At 38.0% G+C, this 20389-nt stretch overlaps 1 protein-coding gene across 14 annotated transcripts in view; it reads left to right on the forward strand.

Moving 5' to 3' along the window:
- Positions 1 to 20389, forward strand: part of CADPS2 (calcium dependent secretion activator 2) — a 568361-nt gene that overhangs the window by 525377 nt on the left and 22595 nt on the right. For 8 of the 14 annotated variants that reach the window (XM_065555959.1, XM_065555931.1, XM_065555981.1 and 5 more), the window contains 3 exons: positions 1920 to 2003; positions 2106 to 2138; positions 12559 to 12666. In XM_065555959.1, coding sequence (XP_065412031.1) covers positions 1920 to 2003; positions 2106 to 2138; positions 12559 to 12666 — 225 coding nt within the window. Of the gene's footprint in view, positions 1 to 1919; positions 2004 to 2105; positions 2139 to 12558; positions 12667 to 19070; positions 19119 to 20389 lie in introns of all 14 variants that reach the window. The other 6 variants (XM_065555914.1, XM_065555920.1, XM_065555939.1 and 3 more) reach the window with 1 other exon arrangement.

Genomic DNA, 20389 nt, shown 5'->3' on the forward strand with positions numbered 1-20389 from the left:
ATTAAATTGCTAATTTCACAAAGATTTACCATGCTAAAATGTTAAACAAATCACATGAATAATACAGAGCAGTGAAACAAAGCAATCTCAGTGTCTCATCCTGACAACCCCAGAAGACCTGAAAATGCAAAGTATACTCAGAAGTATTTATATAGTCCCTCAGGTCTACGTAGAGAGATCACAGGAAACAGCTAAAGACACAATCACCAGCCTCATAACTAAGCCCTGTATTTAACTGGATTTCTTTGGGATTTCAATGCATTCTTTTAATATACTGGTTTTAATAACATTAGTGCTGAAAACATGGGCCTGGTGTTTGTTTCTGAGATCAGTCCCTCCAGCAATGGGTCTTTTCAGAATAATATTGACTAACATTTTGCAGAAAGAATCCTTCTGAATAAGATGAGTATTGTAAGAGTACTGCAGTGTGCAAGCAATGGTTACTCACTGGCATGTAATAGCAAGGCAGAGAACTGGCATCCCATCTAAGGCCAGGACCCTGATTATACCCAGAGCAGAGAAAAATACAACTTCCATCCCCTCCAGTAGCCCAATGCATTTGTAATCCAACTACAGCTCTTGGATCCTACAGTGATGATAAATCATTTATAAATGTGAATGAATAGATTAGGTGACGAGTGTAGTTCTGCACTTACTCTTGCTCTTTGAACTGTTGGGAGCAGGTTTTATTGTAAGGTGATGCTCTCAGTTTCTCATAAGGAGAAGGGAAGGTGACACTGTTGTGACACCGTGATACTGCCCATTAACAGCATGCCAGATGGAATTTTTTCCTGTCCTCACACTCATAAAGAGCTACTCCTTGGTTCTGAGAATGAGTATTCAGGCAGCAAACAGTTACTTTTTACAACATTCTTTACATATGTCATGAGGCAATTAACATATGACCAGTGAGCATGCACATATGCAATAATTAACCAGTAATGGAGCTACATTGTGTGTCTATTTTTTTCTCAGCAATTGTTACATGTTCTTTTTTTCTTGTACATGATGTCATAAATGACATGATCAACTAAATCTAATACATGAAGGTGGGTTTGTTTAGTTTGGTTTAAGTTAATTTTTTCATAACCTATGTAAACATTATGCCTGCAATTTGTATGCAGGACTCCGTGTTTGGCAGAGGTGGCTTTATGCTATGACTGTGCCATGGCACTCATAGAATCACAGGTGCCAGATCCACCAGGTTTATGGTCTCTTTCCAATTGCAGAGTGGAGCAAAGTGGTCATAGTAGATCCAAGATTCAGGTCTTATATTTTCGGATTCTTAGCTGGTTCTTCAGTAGCAGTTCGGTAACAAACACTGTTCTTAGAGCAATGCAGATGTAATCAGTGGTGCTGCTAATACACAAACCAGTGAAATCAGCTTTGGTTAATTTCATCTCCCTTTTAAACATTAGAAAAATATTGAATGTCAGGACATTTAAACGTAACCGTTGCACTTGATCCTTAATTCCTACCACCATGCCATTTTAAAAACAATTTCCAACAGCAGCATGAATGAAGTTCCCATGGCTGCCCATAACTTTCTACTTCCTTTTGTGCCACATTCTTAAATGTGGTCTTAAAAAATAATAAAAGTGTTTGTATTTCTGTATGAATGTATAGTGGGACACGAATTTTTTGTTTTGATGGTTGGTTGGTTTGCTTTTCCCCCCTATTTCTGAGTTGTTTTAAGCAATTGGAAGCAGTGACTTCCATCAGTTTTGTTTATAGATGAAACTGAGAAACTAAGTACTTCCTATGACTTCAGCTCATTGAGAGATGGAGAAAATGATCAGATTTTCAGGCTACAGTGTTCTGTTACAGAGTGCAAACAGGAGAAGGTATTCACTTTCCCATCTTTAATAATTAACAAGACACTGTATGTATATAAATATTTATACTGTGTCTTTGTGTAGTTTGTTTCAGTGTTAGAAGGTGTGCTGTCTAAACTATCAAGATATGATGAAGGCACATTCTTCTCATCAATACTTTCATTCACTGTAAGTATATGAATTATTAACCAACTATCAATTTTAAAACTACATATAATCCTAATAATTACTACTTACAGTATTTGTTTCTTATTTTTAATTTTTTTAAAGGTGAAAGCAGCTGCAAAATATGTTGATGTTCCTGTAAGTATGACTTTTTTTTAAATTTCACTTGTTTCTAGTATTAGGCACAATCCACAAATAGATATAGTTTTTCTTAGTTTACATTTTTCATTGTTGTCATTATGATCTCTCATAGAGGTTCACTGTAGCTTTACACAGAGTGGTTAAAACAGTCATCACAACCCTTAGAGGGCAACTCATTTCCCTCTCGCAACAGCTAACTCTCAAAGCAAAGCTTATTCTCAATGCACTTTTTCAGTTGTGGGAAGACTGAGAATTGTAACCTAGGAGCTTGATCATAGGGGAGATTTCATCATTTGGATATATTGTTTGTATGTGTATGATCAGTTACATTTAAACAATTGGATACTGTATGTACAAGCATCATCTTCTGATATCACTGTTGATAAATTCCTTACTTGTAAACAAAAGCCTGATCCTACAGCCTTTATTCAGATGAGTAACCCTTATTTATGCCTGCAGCTCTATTGGGGCTACATGCAACATACATGAGTAAGGGTTACGTATGTGAGTAAGGGATGTTGGTTAAGCTCTGTTTAATGTAGAAACAAAAGTCAACTGCTCTATTTATTATCCATTAAATATATTTTAAATATTTTTTCGAAACAAGCATAGAAGTTATCTGAGAAACAATATTAAACTAATTTAAATGACCCTCCATTCTTTTTTACAAGGCCCTATGTTACTTATAACTTATATCCCTCTGATAGAATTCTTAGACAATCTTGGCTTCCAAACATAGTAATAAGTGTGATTAGCCTAATATTAATAATACCTCTTTTAAAATGTTATGTCCTTATTGATGCTTACAAGAAATAAGAAATACAAGTTACAGAAGAACTGCAAATATATCTGAAGTTGCAGGTAGAAATCCTTTAAACAGTTTTATACCCCAAAAATCTAATGCCTACAAGTCACTTTCTACAGTAATTCATAAAATTAAAAAAACAAATTAACACCCCCACCCCAACCCCAAAAAACAGAAAGCCTCAATAAAAGGAAAATCCTTACCAAACTTGTGGAACTGTTTTAGGTTACTTCATTACCTTTGTCTTATATTTCTGCCTAACTTGCACATACTATAACAAATTATGACATTTCTCTCTTAATATTATTTCTTGGTGTTTATTTTGTTTGGCTGATGTTTTCTTTTTCTGAATCTTAGAACTACCCCCTATGTTTTATCAAAAACATGCAATTTGTCTTCCATTCAAAATGATGACCTCAGACCAAATCCAGATTAAACACAATTTATGCTGGCAATATTTCATGCTTGGGGAATGCCTAAATAAGATCTTTGGAAAGGTACTTCAGAAGCTAGGCAAATGCCTGTGGAAGATGTCTTTAAAAAATTAGAAATTCATAGACTTCTGTTAGATCAAATGAAAAGAGCTCCTATTTATTTAGACCAGATATGGAAAAGAGATTTCAAAAGCTCTCAGCATTGGCCTAACTCTGCTCTCATTGAAGTCAATAGTAAAACTCTCATTGACTTCAATTTGAGTAGAGTGGGGCCAAGACTGAGCACTTTTGAATCCCGCTCTTCATGTTCAGAATGTGATTGGTTAAAAAAGTGGCGTGAGGCTTACAAGGCAGACAGAAATGCTGCTTTAAGGTTGATGTAGTTTCAAATATATAATAAATTGAATTCTGTTTGGGATCCAAATTCTCCCCCCATCCTCCACAGTCACAGAGAAACCAAGATGCAGCTGAACCAGTGTGGTTCCAGTAGGCCACAGGATAGGGCCAGGATTTGCACCCTAAGGTGACTCTATACTGCTAGGTGTGGGGGATGAGCTGAGGGAAGAGCCACAAGTGAGTCCATTGGATTCCCCCCTCCCTGGGTCAGATTGACCCGCTATCATCCTACACGAAGCAGGAGCAGCATGGACTAACCAGCCTCTAAGTAAATCTACATGGCAGAACATAAATCTCTCCGTTATAGTGCTACATCTTTTATAGATGCCACAGGAATTATCTCTGATCAAATGTCCTGCAGCAGGGGTGATATGTAAAGCTCAGAATGGCCGTTTAGTCGCCTCAGCGTCTGTGCGAGCCCTGCAGCTGACAGAAAGTGAAATCTTTGAAAAGGAACAATACGTGTGAAAGGAGGACGTTTTAAAGACTACTGGGTAGTTTGCCAGCAGGGAGTTTTTCGCGCCAGGAAAGCCAGTGAGGAGGCTGTTGTAATCTCCAGGAGTCTTGAAGGATTAATGAGGGGAAGCATTTATAGAGGGACCTTCCCCTCACCAATTAGCGAGCCTTGGTTTTATACCACCCCTCTCTGGTCCTCACAGCGTAAGAGCTGTGCCTGAGCATACAGTGATCTTTCAATGCTATGCTTGGGGGCTATTGCAGACAACTGTAAATTTGAGCAGCCCTGAGGCTTCTCTAACTTACATCAATGGCCAAATCAGTATCCAGAAGTGCAGGGACTGGGGGAGCACAAATGTAGCACAAAAACACCTTTGTCACCTTTCACCCTTAGGGACAGTGTTGATCACAGCAGAGCTAGACCTCTCTCTTGAATGGTTCACCACTTTCAGAAGATGACCAGATGCTGCTTGACAACTTCAAGTACCTGCCTTTCAGGCCTGCAGTTGTGTGACCTCATTTTGGGGGGTCGATGTGCTTTCATTTTTAAAAAATCTAGTACGTTAGGTTGCAAGGATTTCTCTGAAAATGTGACTGATCATTAGGACCCCAAATCAGCAAAGTATCCCTGTTCAGGATCAGGGGGTAGCCGTGTTAGTCTGTATCTACAAAAACAACAAGGAGTCTGGTGGCACCTTAAAGACTAACAGATTTATTTGGGCATAAGCTTTCGTGAGTAAAAACCTCACTTCTTCGGATGCACCTTCTTAAGGTGCCACCAGACTCCCTGTTCAGGATAATGCTTAAACATGTGCTTCACTTTGATCATATACTTAAGTCCAACTGAAGTCATTAATGCTGTTCTGAATAGGGGCCTAGGGTTGAGTGTCTCAGGACAAGAGTTCAAATGTTGTGAACTATGCACATCTCCCAAACAATAAACTAGGCTATGCCTTTTCTGCAGCATGAGGCTGGTGTGACCTGAGGATTCCCCTCCACCTTTATCATTTCATACACATACATTTATATTATTGGTGGTGTTTGGGTTGTTTAGCCCGTTTAGTTGACCCTCTCCCCAAATACTAAGACTGGCCCTGTAACTAGTGATGTACATGGGAAGCTGCTGCCGCCGATATATCAGGATGGAGGCAGACCTGTTGGTCTGCAGTTAAAGCTATCCAGAACAGCAGAACAGAAAAAGCCAGAGAGAAGCATGAGCGAAGAAACCAGGCCATGGTAAAAACATGTGGTCAGATCTGCCCAACGTGCGGACGCGTTTGCGGATCCCTCATTGGTGTATGTTCATACAAGAAGACTCACTGAAACAAACTGACACTCGTACATCAGCTACGACGGGATACTCCAAGAAAACAGCACAACACGCCACACACAGTGATGGGATCACAGCAGATAGAGGTTGGGTATGTTTGGGAATGGGGGTCCCAAAATTTGTTGAATAGGCCTACCCTACATACCAACTCTGGCCTACTAGAGTTGACTGGAACTGGATATGTTTGGGTTATGAATTTAAAGATACATACTTATAATTATCTACTGGTTAGCATCTTAAATTGGTAGAAAGGATTAACAAAGCTGGTAATAAGACTCCAGTAATGATAAATCAGTGCAACATTTTACTTTCCCAGCTTGTGCTCCATTATATAGTCAGACATTGAGTTTTCTGAACGTCCAGGTTTCCTTTCAATGTACATAATAGAATAACATTCCAATCAAACTGAACCCTTAGCAATAGGTGCTGTTTTGCAGTCTTTTTCTGCACTGCTTCACATTGTCTTAAGAAATTAGACACAGTGTTCTTACTTTTGCTTTGGTATTTAAACTAAGTGAAAGTAGTTTATAATCTATTGTGTGGGTCACAAGTTGGCCCCTTTCAGGTATTTACTAAATTTGCAGAGTTGTCTTTAACAGCTGAGTTGCAGTTGTAAAGAAAGAGCTGAGAAATCCAGAGATGCAGTGATAGGCTAGAAGCCTTTCTTCCAGATGTTCCTTTACATATTCCTTGTCTTTAGCATTTCTGCTACTACTCACCCTATTTTGTGGTCCAGTCTCCAACCTTCAGTTCTTTCCTATGTAACACATTGAGGTCCAAATACTAAACTGTATCTATTTAGTTGCCTTTGAAATTTGTTTAAGCAGCTAATCAAGCACTCTTTGAGGTAAGTATATTATTATGATGCTTATATGGTTTTTGTTTGTTTTATTGTACCTCTTGCATATGTGGATTGTAGCTGCTTTGGGATGCTAAAATACCTGACTCCCTGTTTGTGATATAGTTGTCGGCCTTTGACATTAAGGCAGCATTAAGAATTGTTAGCAAAATAATTCTGCGTTCTCTCCTGTGCATCACTGATGTGCTGAGGTCTTAACTTTTAGCTTTGAGTTGTATATCTACAGCAATCTCCTGATTGCCAATCTGTTCTTCCAGTCATTCAGCTTTTCAAGGATAAAATATAACCCAACCAAACCCTTTTCATCCATACCTGCCATGAACCATCTCCTTTTCCACTCCTGCTTAAATCAACAACTACAAAAATAATTCTCTCCATTTTAAAAAGCCTTTTTCGAAGGAGGGGGGAGGAGCATCTTGTCACAGGGAATTTGCATTTGGAAGCATTGAACATTTGTGGTATGTGGCTTTTACAAAGAAACACTTATTGGTCATGGGCATGGTATCGGTGCACTAGCTAAAGCAACAGCAAAAAGATGTGTTGAAAGCCCTGGACTGAGAATAGTAGCAGCATTGATAGCAGTTTATTACTCCTATTAATAATTATTAAAAAGAATTAGCATACATTATTTGTATTTGCTTCTGGTAGCACCCAGAACATGCTACGCTCTTTTTCTGACATAAAAGAAGGTGCAGTGCTTGTTCTGAAGAACTTGCCATCTAAAAAGACAAAGAAAGAGTAGGGAAAAATCATTTCCTTAAAAACAATCACATAGGGGTGCAGTACTATCTTGCAAACTAATTAAGTGCACAGATAATATAGTTTGAAGTATGAGAGTGAAGTGGGGGGAATGAAGACCTTGTAGGGGGTTCCAAGGGTATCTACCACAATAATTTTTTTAATTTCTGCTATTTGGTGCCATCTGATCATTTCCAAAGCCAAACAATTATGAGTAAGGCTGCCAGTCTGTCACGGAAGTCATGTGACTTCTGCAGCGGCTGGTGCTGGCTCAGGGGCTGCCCGAGCTAGGCAGCTCCTGGGCCAGCAGCAGCAGTTTGGGTGTGTGGAAGGGAGATGGGGCAGGTGGTTTGGGGGTGCCAGGGGGTGGGGCTCCCACTGGCATGGCCCTGCAGCTCCTACGCAGTGGAGAGGCTGTGAGGGGCTCTAGACTGCCCACTCCCACAGGCCTCACCCCTGCAGCTCCCATTGGCTGTGTTTCCCAGCCAATGGGAGCTGTGGTAGCCGGCGCTTGTGCTCCTCTGCTCCCCGCCCAAATTTTAGTCACAGGTATTTTTAGTAAATGTCATGGACAGGTCATGGGCCGTGAATTTTTGTTTACTGCCCGTGACCTGTCCATGACTTTTACTAAAAATACCCGTGACTAAAACGTAGCCTTAATGATGAGCACCGGGGATAAGTCACTTCTGGCAGTGATATTTAACTGTATCCAGAGAGGAGCGATTTCCTTCAAAGTCAGGGAAATCACCCCAACCTTCTCTTCAGTGTAGTGGTAGAATGTTAACATGGGGCTCCCATATTCTTCCCCAGAGCCCCCTTCTCACTCATGGCTGCTTTGCAGCTAAGGGCTTCAGTTGAAAATGCCTTCCTTCAGTCAAAAAAGTACTCAAATATGAATTACAATAAAATCAGGAGAATTTTGTTCTTGGACGGGTATAGTAAGAAGTCCATTTTAAGCTCCTGAGGAATGAACACTTTCATGATACCAATCCTTATAAAACTAATTTTTTTTCTCAGTAACACCAGAAACATGGGTATGTTTAATATGCTCTGCTAAGTAACAGTCTCTTTTGAACGATGAAGTGAGAATAAACATAACTTAAGTATTTACAAATATGTGTGGTTTCTACTGAGATTGTGACAAGCTGTTCCATTGTAGAAGCAGAACACAAAAACCAAGCTAAATCTCCCCAACCATAGGGAAACATTAGGAGGAGTAGCACTTGTTGCAGACCTTTCATCTGTAAACACTTGAACTCTCCGAAATTAAGACAATATGGCATTACTTTTGATTTGTTGCTGCAGGCGAGCTTTTCTAGGGAAAAAGTCATGTGCTTTCAAATTATGTCAGTTATACTGTAGCTTCTGGATTCTCTTTGAAACTGGAATAGTGTATTTATAAATTTGTCTCCTTGTTAAACAGGCACCATGACAGTGTTTTTTTGGAGTATTGTTAACCTCTAGTGAAAGGTTAAGCAGCAGCTTCTGTATCTAAATCTGTTGCTCTGAAAAATGACTGTGGAGTTGAATCCACCTACCAGTGAATGGTAAAAGAAACGACCTGCACCTGTGGGATTAGGTGAAGCAGCAGGAAGTAAGAGCACTTGCAGCATATAATTAACAAGGAATTTTTTTATCGTTTTTTTTTTTTTTTTAAACAGCATGTTCATCTTGCCAGGTTAACTAGTGATTAACCCTAGAAAGAATCTGTTGAAGCCTACACCCTTGTTTAAACTCAATCACTTGCCAATGTATTTGATTACTTGTGTAACCAATGACAGAGTAACCCTATTAAAAATATTTCATTTCCTGGTATTTCATTTGATGTTTTTGTCTTTCTAGTTTTTCTATTAATCTCTTTGTGACTTTCTCTTTCAATCTCTGATAATTCAAAACATCCTGCCTACTGTTCTGAATTAAATAAGCAATAGTACAGTAGCTTTTGTCTTTCCTAAAATATGGTTATTCCTTTTCTGTAAGATTTCAAGACAATTAAAAAACTTTATGCTTATTCAGTTAAGTTTACCAGGCTAACTTCTGCTCTCAACTGCATGTGGGTAGCTCCCTTCCATTGACTTCAGTAGGAGTTCCATACAAGGAGAATTTGCTATTTCAGGTGTAAAAGTGCTCACAGTTGTAATCTATTTGATATTCATAACAGTCTGCTGAAATGTCCATTGCTATATAGCATGTTATAGTTACTTTAAATACTTAGTATCTGTTTGTCATTTAAGGTATATCTGATTGCTAATGAGACTTAATCTTTCTCTCACATTTTCAAATTTGATATTCATCTTGTTTTCTTAAATGTAAAAATCCAAAAGAAGAGAATTTTGATATAAATGGCTCAACTGAAAGAAGTCATCCCTATGGGAAAAAAAACCACTTTTCTATTTATGTTAAAAACACAGTTTACAGTGACATATCCTGTTTTGTCATTTGTTTACAATATATATTTTTCTTACACATATTTGAAGAAGGCCAAATAAATGCAATATACCCAGTGTGGGGAGACAGTGAAGTATATATTTTATTACTGATTTAGTCAAATTTGTTTAAAGTGTCTATCCCAAATGACATACAATAAAGGGGCAGCTTATAATGGCTTCAATGAGTTCATGAATCAGTGCGCCATAGCTTTTAAAACAGAGACCTACCATAAAGAAACATTGAACCAGTTATAATCTTCCTTATCCAGGCACATTTATACTATAAGTAGAAACTGTTGAAAAGGAAAATTACATTTTTTCAGCAATTTATCAGAAATAATTGCCCTGCACACACATTAAAAAAGGATAAAGTGTTTTTAAGAACTGTAATTGTAATTGGTAAATGTCACCAGCTGTTGCAGTTACTCTTACTTGTGTATATTCTTTTAATGATTAGAGCCTCATGCCACAAGCTACATGAAAATATATTCACTAGGTGTGAAATTCCCATATGTCACAGCTTCAAGAATAGGTAAACATCTCAAAGAAAAAGAAAGAGTTGATGCTAATGGGAAATGTTATTTTTTCTAGTTTTGACTGTTTTCAGGACAAACATTTCTTTACTTATCTTAGTGAAAGCAAAATTTGCATGTATCATAGAAATGTTAGAGGTTAACATTTCAATGGGAGACTTGTGTGTATTTTGAAAAATTATCCCCAAGAACAATAATGAGTCCCTAATTTGTTAGATTTTTTTTCAGTTTACAAATTTCAAAAGATTTTCCCATTGTCACTCCAAATCAGAACCATTTTTATTTCTGTCTCATGCATGTCAGGACTCAGCAAGTTCCTAAGGTTTGATCTATGGAATGCTGAAATATTTTTCAAACAATCTCAAATAGGTATACTGAATGAAAGTATATAGTTTTGTATTATAGGTTATGAATATCCTTCACATAGTGATTTAGTTTCTAAACTGATGAAACAAGTGATTGGAACAAATGTCTAAGAATAGGGTCTTTTGTGCAAACTGCAAAAATAGAATTGTGCTTCCCAAATGCCCTTCATTTTGGCCCCAGTACTGGGTCACAACCCACGGATTGAAAAACACTGATCTATATCACCATAACAGTTGTCCTTCAGTTGCATACTATAAACATCATAAAATACTATTTTTGGACAAATTATACTTTTAGGCTGAAACTAACCCAAGAGTGGTGCATTTTCAGAAGGCTATCCATACTCCTTCACCCCTTTTATAGCTTGCCTTCATGGAAGCTCCTATCAGGTTTCAATAGGCCAATATGGACAGCGGGTTGTCTTGGGAGGGTCTAATGGAAACACATTTATGGATACAACACTTTAGCAGCCACCATTCCAGCCAGACATGGAAAGACAGCCTAGCCCACACTCATCCTGCCTTCGGGATGTGGTATGTGAATTCAGTCTCTTCAGCCCCCACACAAAGCCTGAAGAATTTGGGCTTGATGCAGGGAGGGAAATATTTCACTCTTAGCAAACATTTCAAAGAGCAGTGACCATCCTCTCTGTTTTCCCATATATGGTTACAAAGCTCCATCCATAGTCATCCTCTTTGCTCATTATGCCAGTGCAAAGGCATGGGGAAGATGGGGTTAGATTTTAATATCACACTAGTTTTATATGCTATTGTAACTCAACTGACTTCAATGGAGATACTACTAATTTATATCAGTTGTGAGATCAGACTCAGGCCAAGGTTTGTAGATATTTAGAAACAAACCTGAGGCTCTGACAGTTGGATCCCCAAAGTTCATACTGCTTTCAGTTGCACCTTGGAACCAGAACAAGTCTGAAGGAGTGAAAAGGGGAGCTAAAGCCACCTTCATACCCCTTAATCTCTATGAATTGTCATATACTCTTTAGGAGCAAACTAATTTCTGGACCAGTATCGAGGAAGTGGTGTATGAGGGCTTCAGTAACATGAGATTCTGTGGTTTTTTTCTGATTTATAATTTGACTTATAATTTTGATTTATGTGGCCATCTTTTTGGTTTCATATCTAATATACATACATTTCTATTTTCAATTATTTACATTAGATATATAAATTGTGTATGTATTTGTATACCAACATACAAGTTGTCGTCTTTCATAAATGTATGGATATAAATTACTTTAAATATTATGGGAGTATGTTCTCCCTGTTCTGTTTGCATCCACCTTCCCTTAGTGTTGCTAGATCAAGAGGAGCATATAACCTGACATTTTTCCTTCATTGGTAACTAGTTCATAAGTATTAGTGCTTCTGTATTTCAGAACTTCCAAAGGGCATATCCAGCCAGCAATACTGAAAACACTAAGGGTGAAATCTGGGTTCCATTGAGTTCAATGGAAGTTTTGCTGTAGACATCAGTGGAAAACAGGGGTAGGCAACCTATGGCACGTGTGCCAAAGGCGGCACGCAAGCTGATTTGCAGTGGCACTCACACTGCTTGGCTCCTGGCCACCGGTCCGGGGGGCTCTGCATTTTAATTTAATTTTAAATGAAGCTTCTTAAACATTTTAAAAACTTTATTTACTTTACATATAGCAATGGTTTAGTTATGTATTATAGACTTATAGAAAGAGACCTTCTAAAAACATTAAAATGTATTATCGGCACGCGAAACCTTAAATTAGAGTGAATAAATGAAGACTCGGCACACCACTTCTGAAAGGTTGCCAACCCCTGAACTAGGATTTCACCCTAAATGTGTATCCGTGTACATAGATAGCTAAAAATGTTCATGAAATTACAACACTAGGAATTATTAATATCGAATCCTACTTTAATATGGCATCTGATTCAAAGTTAATAGCAACTTTAATTAAAACAAAGAGTTGGTACATATTTATATCATTTTTAATAATCTCACAATCGTACCTGTGATTAAAAATAATCTCTTTCTCAGTGAGTTACAGTTTTCTTATGGTCTCTCTCTTCCGCAGAAACCAGGAATGGATCTAGCAGACACCTACATTATGTTTGTTCGGCAAAACCAGGATATACTTCGAGAAAAGGTCAATGAGGAAATGTATATAGAAAAGTTGTTTGATGTAAGTAACTACCCTTGCAAGGCATGCTGGCATCATGGTTACATCTGAAAGGGATAAGTTGCATTTTGATTGCATTCAGCATGCAGGTCAGGATGCTTTTCCCTGTTGGCTATTTTTGTTCTGCTTTTTTATTTGGTTGTCTTCTGCTATTAAAGATAGCCTTAATTGTATGCATTTCCTGCATGAGAGCTGTCTGTGTTGGAATGAGTAAATCAAAAGTGTTCTAAGATTAATATTTTAACTAGTCTATCATTTTATCATTGTGTGATATGCAGTTTTGTTTTATTCCACCTTTTGATTTTGAAGTAAAGTGCCATGAACAGAATTGTATTGTAATGGATGTTCTTAGTGTACGAAGACACAGTTGAAAAGGTATTTTCCCTAAATAACAATTCTTATACCTTATTCTTCAGATAAAGTAAGAAAACAAATAAACTATGCGATATTCCTCCAGATCTCTAAGAGCTGTTTTTGCTGAGTAACTTTTAGAACTTAGCTTACTGTACATTTAGTCCAAAATTTTCAAATATATAGAATCCTAAAGTTAGCCTAATGCTTATTTAGGCACAGGACTCATATTTTCAAAACTTCACCCAATATCACCTGTTGACCTCATGTTTCAAGTGCGCTTCTCATCCTCACCATCAAGACCCTGCACACCACTCTTGCCCATGTCATCACTCTAATTTTCCCACACACGCTGTCTTTGCTCCTTCCCCAATCTCCCTATAACCGCTCCCTTTGCTTCTTAATGGCTTTGCCCTCCAAATCCCTCCTTACACAAGCCTCATCCACAAAGCCCTGCAGTCACACTCTGTCTGGATATCTCCACTGCTTCAGGCTTCCACCATCACTTGATGTGTGATGCGTCTGATCTATATTGTCTGTGTCTTTGAACTAGAAGCTGTATGAGGTGATCATGTCTTATATGTGTTGAAAGTATCAAGCCCATAAAAATAGTAATAAAATCTAAATTCCTTTGTTACATATCTGAAATCTGGATCAAGAGAGCAATCACTTCTGATTATATGGGAATCTGAACAGAGGAAGTAATCCTATGTCTTTGAGACAGCTTAATACAGTCCGTTACAATACTGATTCTGAAATATGATATTCACTTTGAAACGTATTTATTTGTGTACCACCATCTACTCAGCATTTTACAGAGCTTTTCTGGCAGTTTCATTTAATTATGCAAGTTACTGCAAATGTTTTCATAACAGCAATTCACAGCCTCTACTATGACACTTCAGTTGTGGCAGTTGTAGAAGGTCCTGTAACATAGACTCGCAGCCATGATATGTCATGTCAGTGTTTGTTGTTTGTTAGATTGGGTGGTCAAAATGAGACTTATCTCTTGTACTTTATATTTCCAGACATTCCTAGGCAGTTTTACAATAAAAGTATCATCTGTTTTAATAAGCTAAGTGTTAATATGTGTGAAAAGAAAGATTTTATAAAAGCTTTGATGCCCTGCAGGGGTAGAAAAATTATCATCCATCCAGCTGGCGCTTTCACAAAGCACTAAAACTGTGTTAGCAACTTCTGCTTCAGTTTGGTATTGCACTGAATCTGCAAGCATATGTTTCATTTTCAAGTTTCCGTGTGTGTGTGTGTGTGTGTGTGTGTTTTGGGGGAGGGGAGATAGGGGAGGTTTTTCTTGCTTAAATTGTAATTTTCTGAAACTTAATAGATGTCTAGGGCCAAATCCAACTCTCAGTGGAGTCAATGATAGGCTTTCTATTCTTTAACAGGACTTGAATCACACCCTTTGTCCCTAACACTATAGTTTTCAGGCAGAAAAAAATGTATTCAAGGTACTCTTTCACACCATCCACTTACATCTTTGCTTTTTTTTTTGTATATGCATGAAAGATGAAGTGGTGTCATATTGAAATAAATCAGAAAGACATTATTACAGACAACATTATGGGATGTATATAGTCACTTAGTATAATGAGCCAAATCCAGCTCTCAGTTACACTGATGTAAATCTAGAATAACCCATAGAATGCAACTTGCCTTCAATGAGATTACTTTGGATTTACAGCAGTATAACTGAGAGCAGGATTAGGTTATGGTTATTAGTGTCAGTAATTTAGCAAAGACTACGTAACCTTTGTATATACAGATCTATTAAGTTGTATTTTTATGGAAGGATTAAAATGAGTTTAATTAACTTTTTTATTGGCTGTCCCAAGCCATTTATTTCTGACTACAGTTGCAGATTGTTTTACCACTGAAATATTTTTTCATTTTCATCAGATGAGAAACTGGCAGGTGGGGGAAGGGAGAATATGCCAATGCGTGTTTGTTTCTGAAAGGGAAATACCCCTTTGGAATAGAGTAAAACCTCTGTAGCTAATGACCCAGGGAGGCTTTTAGCTATTCTGCAATCATTTATTTCAATGAAGTTACACTGGGACAAAACTGGAATGGTGGTGAATCGGGACAAGTATATCTCAGTTTCTGACTATACCATACAAAGCAAACTCTTTCTACCATTTATATTGCTATGATGCAACAGGGTGCACTACATAATTAGTAAAATCATGCTGATTAAACATTCTCTTGTGTTTATAAAATGATTAAAAATTAGCTGTTGAAAAGTTTTATTTAGTGAAGATTTCTTTTAAATATCTTCATGTAAAATTAAAAATAATTTTAAAAATAATGGTTAATTGGTATATTTACATCAAGATGTATCTATTAACGCTTAAGTTCTCTCAGTGAATGCTCTCAAAGTGGTACTTGGTTAACTGGAGAATTAAATACTTAAATGGAATTACAGTAGCATAATTCCCTTATTAAAACATTCTATTAGGCAATTGGCTTGGGAAGCCCTGGATAAACATTGAGAGTTTCCCATTTATCCAAGCAAAAACTTTACATGTGCAAATAATTTAAATGCACCCTGTATCCAGTAATATCAACTTTCTCCTAGGGTCTGATCTTATACCATTAAAGTCAATGGGAGCAGGAGTGGGCCCTTAAAAAAGAATTTCTCAGTATCCAGTGTGGTTGAACTTAGATACATATTCTGATCTGAATTGTTAAGATAAGGTGAATAACTCTGTGTTTCATGTGCACTTTTAATTGGCATTAGACTTATTCAATGAGAAGCTAGTGTATGTAGATCAAAACCGAAATTGGATTACATTAAATTTTCACAAATCAAAGAATTGTGCTTCTATGTAAAATACACTGCTGACTGATCCAAATTCTTCCTTTTTCTGCAAATGTAACACTCTCAAGCACCTCTTTTGGTAGCTTATCAGTTTGATATATTTCTTATCATTTGTGCAATAAACACAGAGATGTGTATCTGAAAATGGAAAAGTTGACCTTCAGCTTTTTTCAAAAATATTCCTATTCCCATTCTCCAACTAGGCCTATTATATAGATTGTATTTGTATTCAGATGCTTCCTGTTGAAAGGCTTCCAGTTTAAGCAACTACACCTCTACCCCGATATAACGCGGCCCGATATAACATGAATTCAGATATAACGCTGTAACTCCGGGGGGAGCAGGACTGTGCACTCCGGTGGATCAAAGCAAGTTCGATATAACGCAGTTTCACCTATAACGCAGTAAGATTTTTTGGCTCCCTAGGACAGCGTTATATCGGGATAGAGGTGTATATGATTTTGTTCTGATGTTGACAAGGTCACATTAGTAGTAAATTTGTCTAAGTAAACAGTTTCCTTTGGGCCTCTCTTTCTCTTAAAAAAAAAACAACAACAAAAAACGCAAGCGCGTGCATGCACACACACACACACACACACAAAACATAAACAAAAAACCCAAAACCCAACAATAACCACCTTTATTTTTTCATTATTGAAATAATAATGCATGTGTGTTACCATATGCATATCTATGTACATAAAGTGAACACCATTAAAAAGTCAGTATTTGCCAACAGTTAATCTCACTGTGATATGTTAGATGATACAGTGTAGTAACTATTAGCAAATGTGAACTTTGGCCCTGCCCCTGCCAACTCTAACATACTTGCTTATCTTTTGGCACATGATTCATAGATTTCAAGGCCACAAGAGACCACTGTAATCATCTAGATTGACCTATCTTGCACAAGCCATAGAACTTCCCCAAAATAGTTCCTAAAGCATACATCATAGAAATTTAGGGCTGGAAGGCACCTTTTGAGGTCATCCAATCCAGCCCCCTGCACTGAGGCAGGACCAAGTATATCTGGACCGTTCCTGACAGGTATTTGTCTAATCTGTCGTCCAATGATTAGGATTCCACAACATCCCTTGGAAGTGTAGTCCAGTGTTTAACTATTCATATAGTTAGGAAAAACTTTCTATTATCTGATCTAAATCTCTCTCGCTGCAGATTAAGATGATTACTTCTCGCCCTACTGTCAGTAGACACGGAGAACAATTGATCATAACCCTCTTTGTAACAGCCATTAGAATATTTGAAGTGTGTTATCAGGTCTGCTCTTAGTCTTCTTTTCTTAAGACTAAACATGCCCAATTTTTTTTAACCTTTCCTTAGAGGTCAGGTTTGCTAAACCTTTTATCGTTTTTGTTTCTCTCCTCTGGACTCTCTCCAATTTGTCCACATCTTTCTTAAAGTGTGGTGCCCGGGGCCAACCTTAAAGGTGGATGACGTGGGCGACCGCACAGGGCACCATGGTCAGGGGCTGCCGTGATCAAGTGGCAAGAAATGGTGTAAGTCTGGGGTACGAGGCTGTGGAAGGGAGCTCAGGGCAATGATAGGGGGAGAGGCAGCAGGGTTCGGGGGTGGTGAGAGAGGGTGGGGGAGCCCAGGGAGGCAGCAGGGGCCAATGGGGATGGGTGGGGAGACTGGGGGTCAGCAGGAGTGAGGGGGGGGGATGGGTGAGGAGCCCACAGAGCAGCGGCCAGGGATACCAAAATACAAGTTAGCCCAGGGTACCATTTTCCCGAAGGCCGTCCCTGGTGGTGCCCAAAATTGGAAACACTACCCCAGTCGAGGCCACCCCAGTACTGAGTAGAATCCCGTGTCTTACATATGACACTCCTGTTAATACACCTCAGTATAATAATAGCCTTTTTTGCCACTACATCACATTGTTGGCTCATATTGAAGTTGTGATCCACTCTAACCCCCAGATCCTTTTCTGCAGTACTACTGCCTAGCCAGTTATTCCCCATTTGGTATTTGTGCTTTTGATTTTTCCTTCCTAAATGTAGTACTTTGTGCTTCTCTTTATTAAATTTCAGCTTGTTGATTTTAGACAAATTCTCCAATTTATCAAGATCATTTTGAAATCTAAGCCTGTCCTCCAAAGTGCTATCCAGTATTGATTTTAAAATAGCCAGTGATGGAGAATCCACCACGACCTTGGCAAATTGTTCCAATGGTTAATTACCCTCACTGTAAAAATTGATGCCTTATTTCCAGTCTCAGTTTCTCTAGCTTCAGCTTCCAGCCACTGGATTGTGTCATACCTTTCTCTGTTGGATTGAATAGCCCATTATCAAATATTTGTTTCCCATGTAGGTACTTATAGACTGTAATCAAGTCACCCCTTAACCTTCTCTTTGTTAAGCTGAATAGATTGAGCTCCTTGAGTCTATCACTATAAGACATGCTTTCTAATTTTTTAATCGCTTTCCTGGCCCCTCTCTGAACCCTCTTCCAATTTATCAATATCCTTCTTGAATTGTGAACACCAGAACTGGACACAGTATTCCAGCAGTGGTCGCACCAGTGCCAAATACAGAGGTAAAATAACCTCTCTACTCCTTCTCGAGATTCCCCTGTCTACGCATCCTAGGATTGCATTAACTCTTTTTGCCATTGGCCACAGAGTTGCACTGGGAGCCCATGTTCAGCTGGTTATCCACCACAATCCCCAAATGTTTTTCAAAGTTACTGCTTCCCAGGATAGAGTCCTCCAATCCAGTAAGCAAGGCCTCTATATGGCCTACAGTCCCATTGAATTGAGTGGGACTGCTCATGCATCTATAGGTGAGCACATTCCTAAGTGTTTGCAAGATCATGCCCTATTATGGTGGGCACTGTGTATGTATGCATGAACACTTACAATGATTAGAGGAATAGAAATGAAGGGTAAAGCACTCATAGAGTATTCTCTGAAATTTAGAAAGACTGGGATTTATTACATATAACATACAATGTTTCAGCATCCCAGCTTTCCATAGCCTTTATTATTTGTATTTTGTTGTGCTTTTGTATTTGAGATGTTCAAATATAAGCCATTAACTTTGTTGACCTGTCATAACCAGTCATTCTATTTATTTTTAATTTTTTCTGTCAAAAGAAACTGATTGATCACATTATTTTGGTTATAATGTCAACACGCTGAATTGAATACTAATCATGTTTCCATGTCATAACCATTATTTTCCTTTTCCGTTAGTAGAAAGGGATGGATGATATAAGTTCATTGATGTACTTGAGGCTGTTTGAGGTAATAGTTTATTTCTAAAGATTGTTTTGTCATGTACCTCATTATGTGCTGAAGGGTGGAAGTGAAGTGCTTGTTAAATTCATATGTGTTTGTTATGTCTGCTAGTATCTAGAAGCAAACGATTTATTGGCCAATTCAGCTGCATGTTTTTATATAGCATTTATAATAATTTGCAAAAATGATCTCTAGTTAAAAACTTGTGTTTCTCCTTAGTAAATAAAAAGTCATTTATTTTCCTGGTGACATTTGCTAGAGTAAGAATGTGTTTTAGATGTGAGTTTTGAGTTTTCTATTGTACTGGTTTGTTCTCGATGTTGTCCATGTCTGTCTCAGTAAGTAACATGAATGTAGTACTTAGAATTTAGCAGTGTTTTTCTAGCAAAATTTAATGTTTCGGTTTGAAAAAATTGCTCATTCTCAAATTACTACCTGTCAAGTTAGTTTTAGTTAATAATTGTCATTGTCAATGTTAAGTAATGATTTGCAAGTGTAAGATTTTACAAAAAGGTTTACTTTTGATCTAGGTTATATGCCAAGATGACTCTGACAAGTTGAAACTAGGTGGGGACTGGTTAAAGGCCTTGACTTGAGTCTAAAGCTGTATGTGAATTAAAATCTGCGAAACTTGAGAGGAGCGTACCTAATTACCTAAAAGAAACTCAACAAGCAAATGTATTGTAGCTTGTTGATCTTCTTATTTCTTTGATAATTCAGAATAATCTTCAAGAAATATGTAGACTTCTTGCTCAGATTCTTGAAATGTGATCGCAGAAGAACACAATTGTCATTTGGCACAAACCCAGAATTACACATCTTTGCATGATGCACCTGGACATATGTGGCAGGTCTGGTAGAATCAGCTAATTAACAACACAGGCTTAAACAGGCACCTCATCTGGCAGTGTAGTTAGTTGCCTGATGGTGCTCAGCAGGATTTGGTAGTGCTTTTTATTTTTCTATCCTAATGGTCTGCTGCCCACCTAATTTTGCCTTATTGTCAGCCACTACTTACCGCAGCTTGAGGCCCTCCCAGGAGGCTGAATTACTATCAAAGGATTAGGGAGATGTAGCCTTGCAGCTCTGACATTTCTGATTACTTGTCTATGCCAGAACACTAATTAGCTGTGACTAATTAAGAAAAATGTTCCTGCCATAGAAAACCATTTAAAAGAACTGAGAAGTAGAAAAGCAATTCAAAAGCTGAGCAGTGCTCAGATTTGCCGATGCTCTTTAGATTTCCACCAAAGCCTTAACTCACCTTTAATTGTGCC

The sequence above is a fragment of the Chrysemys picta genome, chromosome 1, assembly GCF_011386835.1.
Source record: "Chrysemys picta bellii isolate R12L10 chromosome 1, ASM1138683v2, whole genome shotgun sequence".
Lineage (NCBI taxonomy): Eukaryota > Metazoa > Chordata > Testudines > Emydidae > Chrysemys > Chrysemys picta.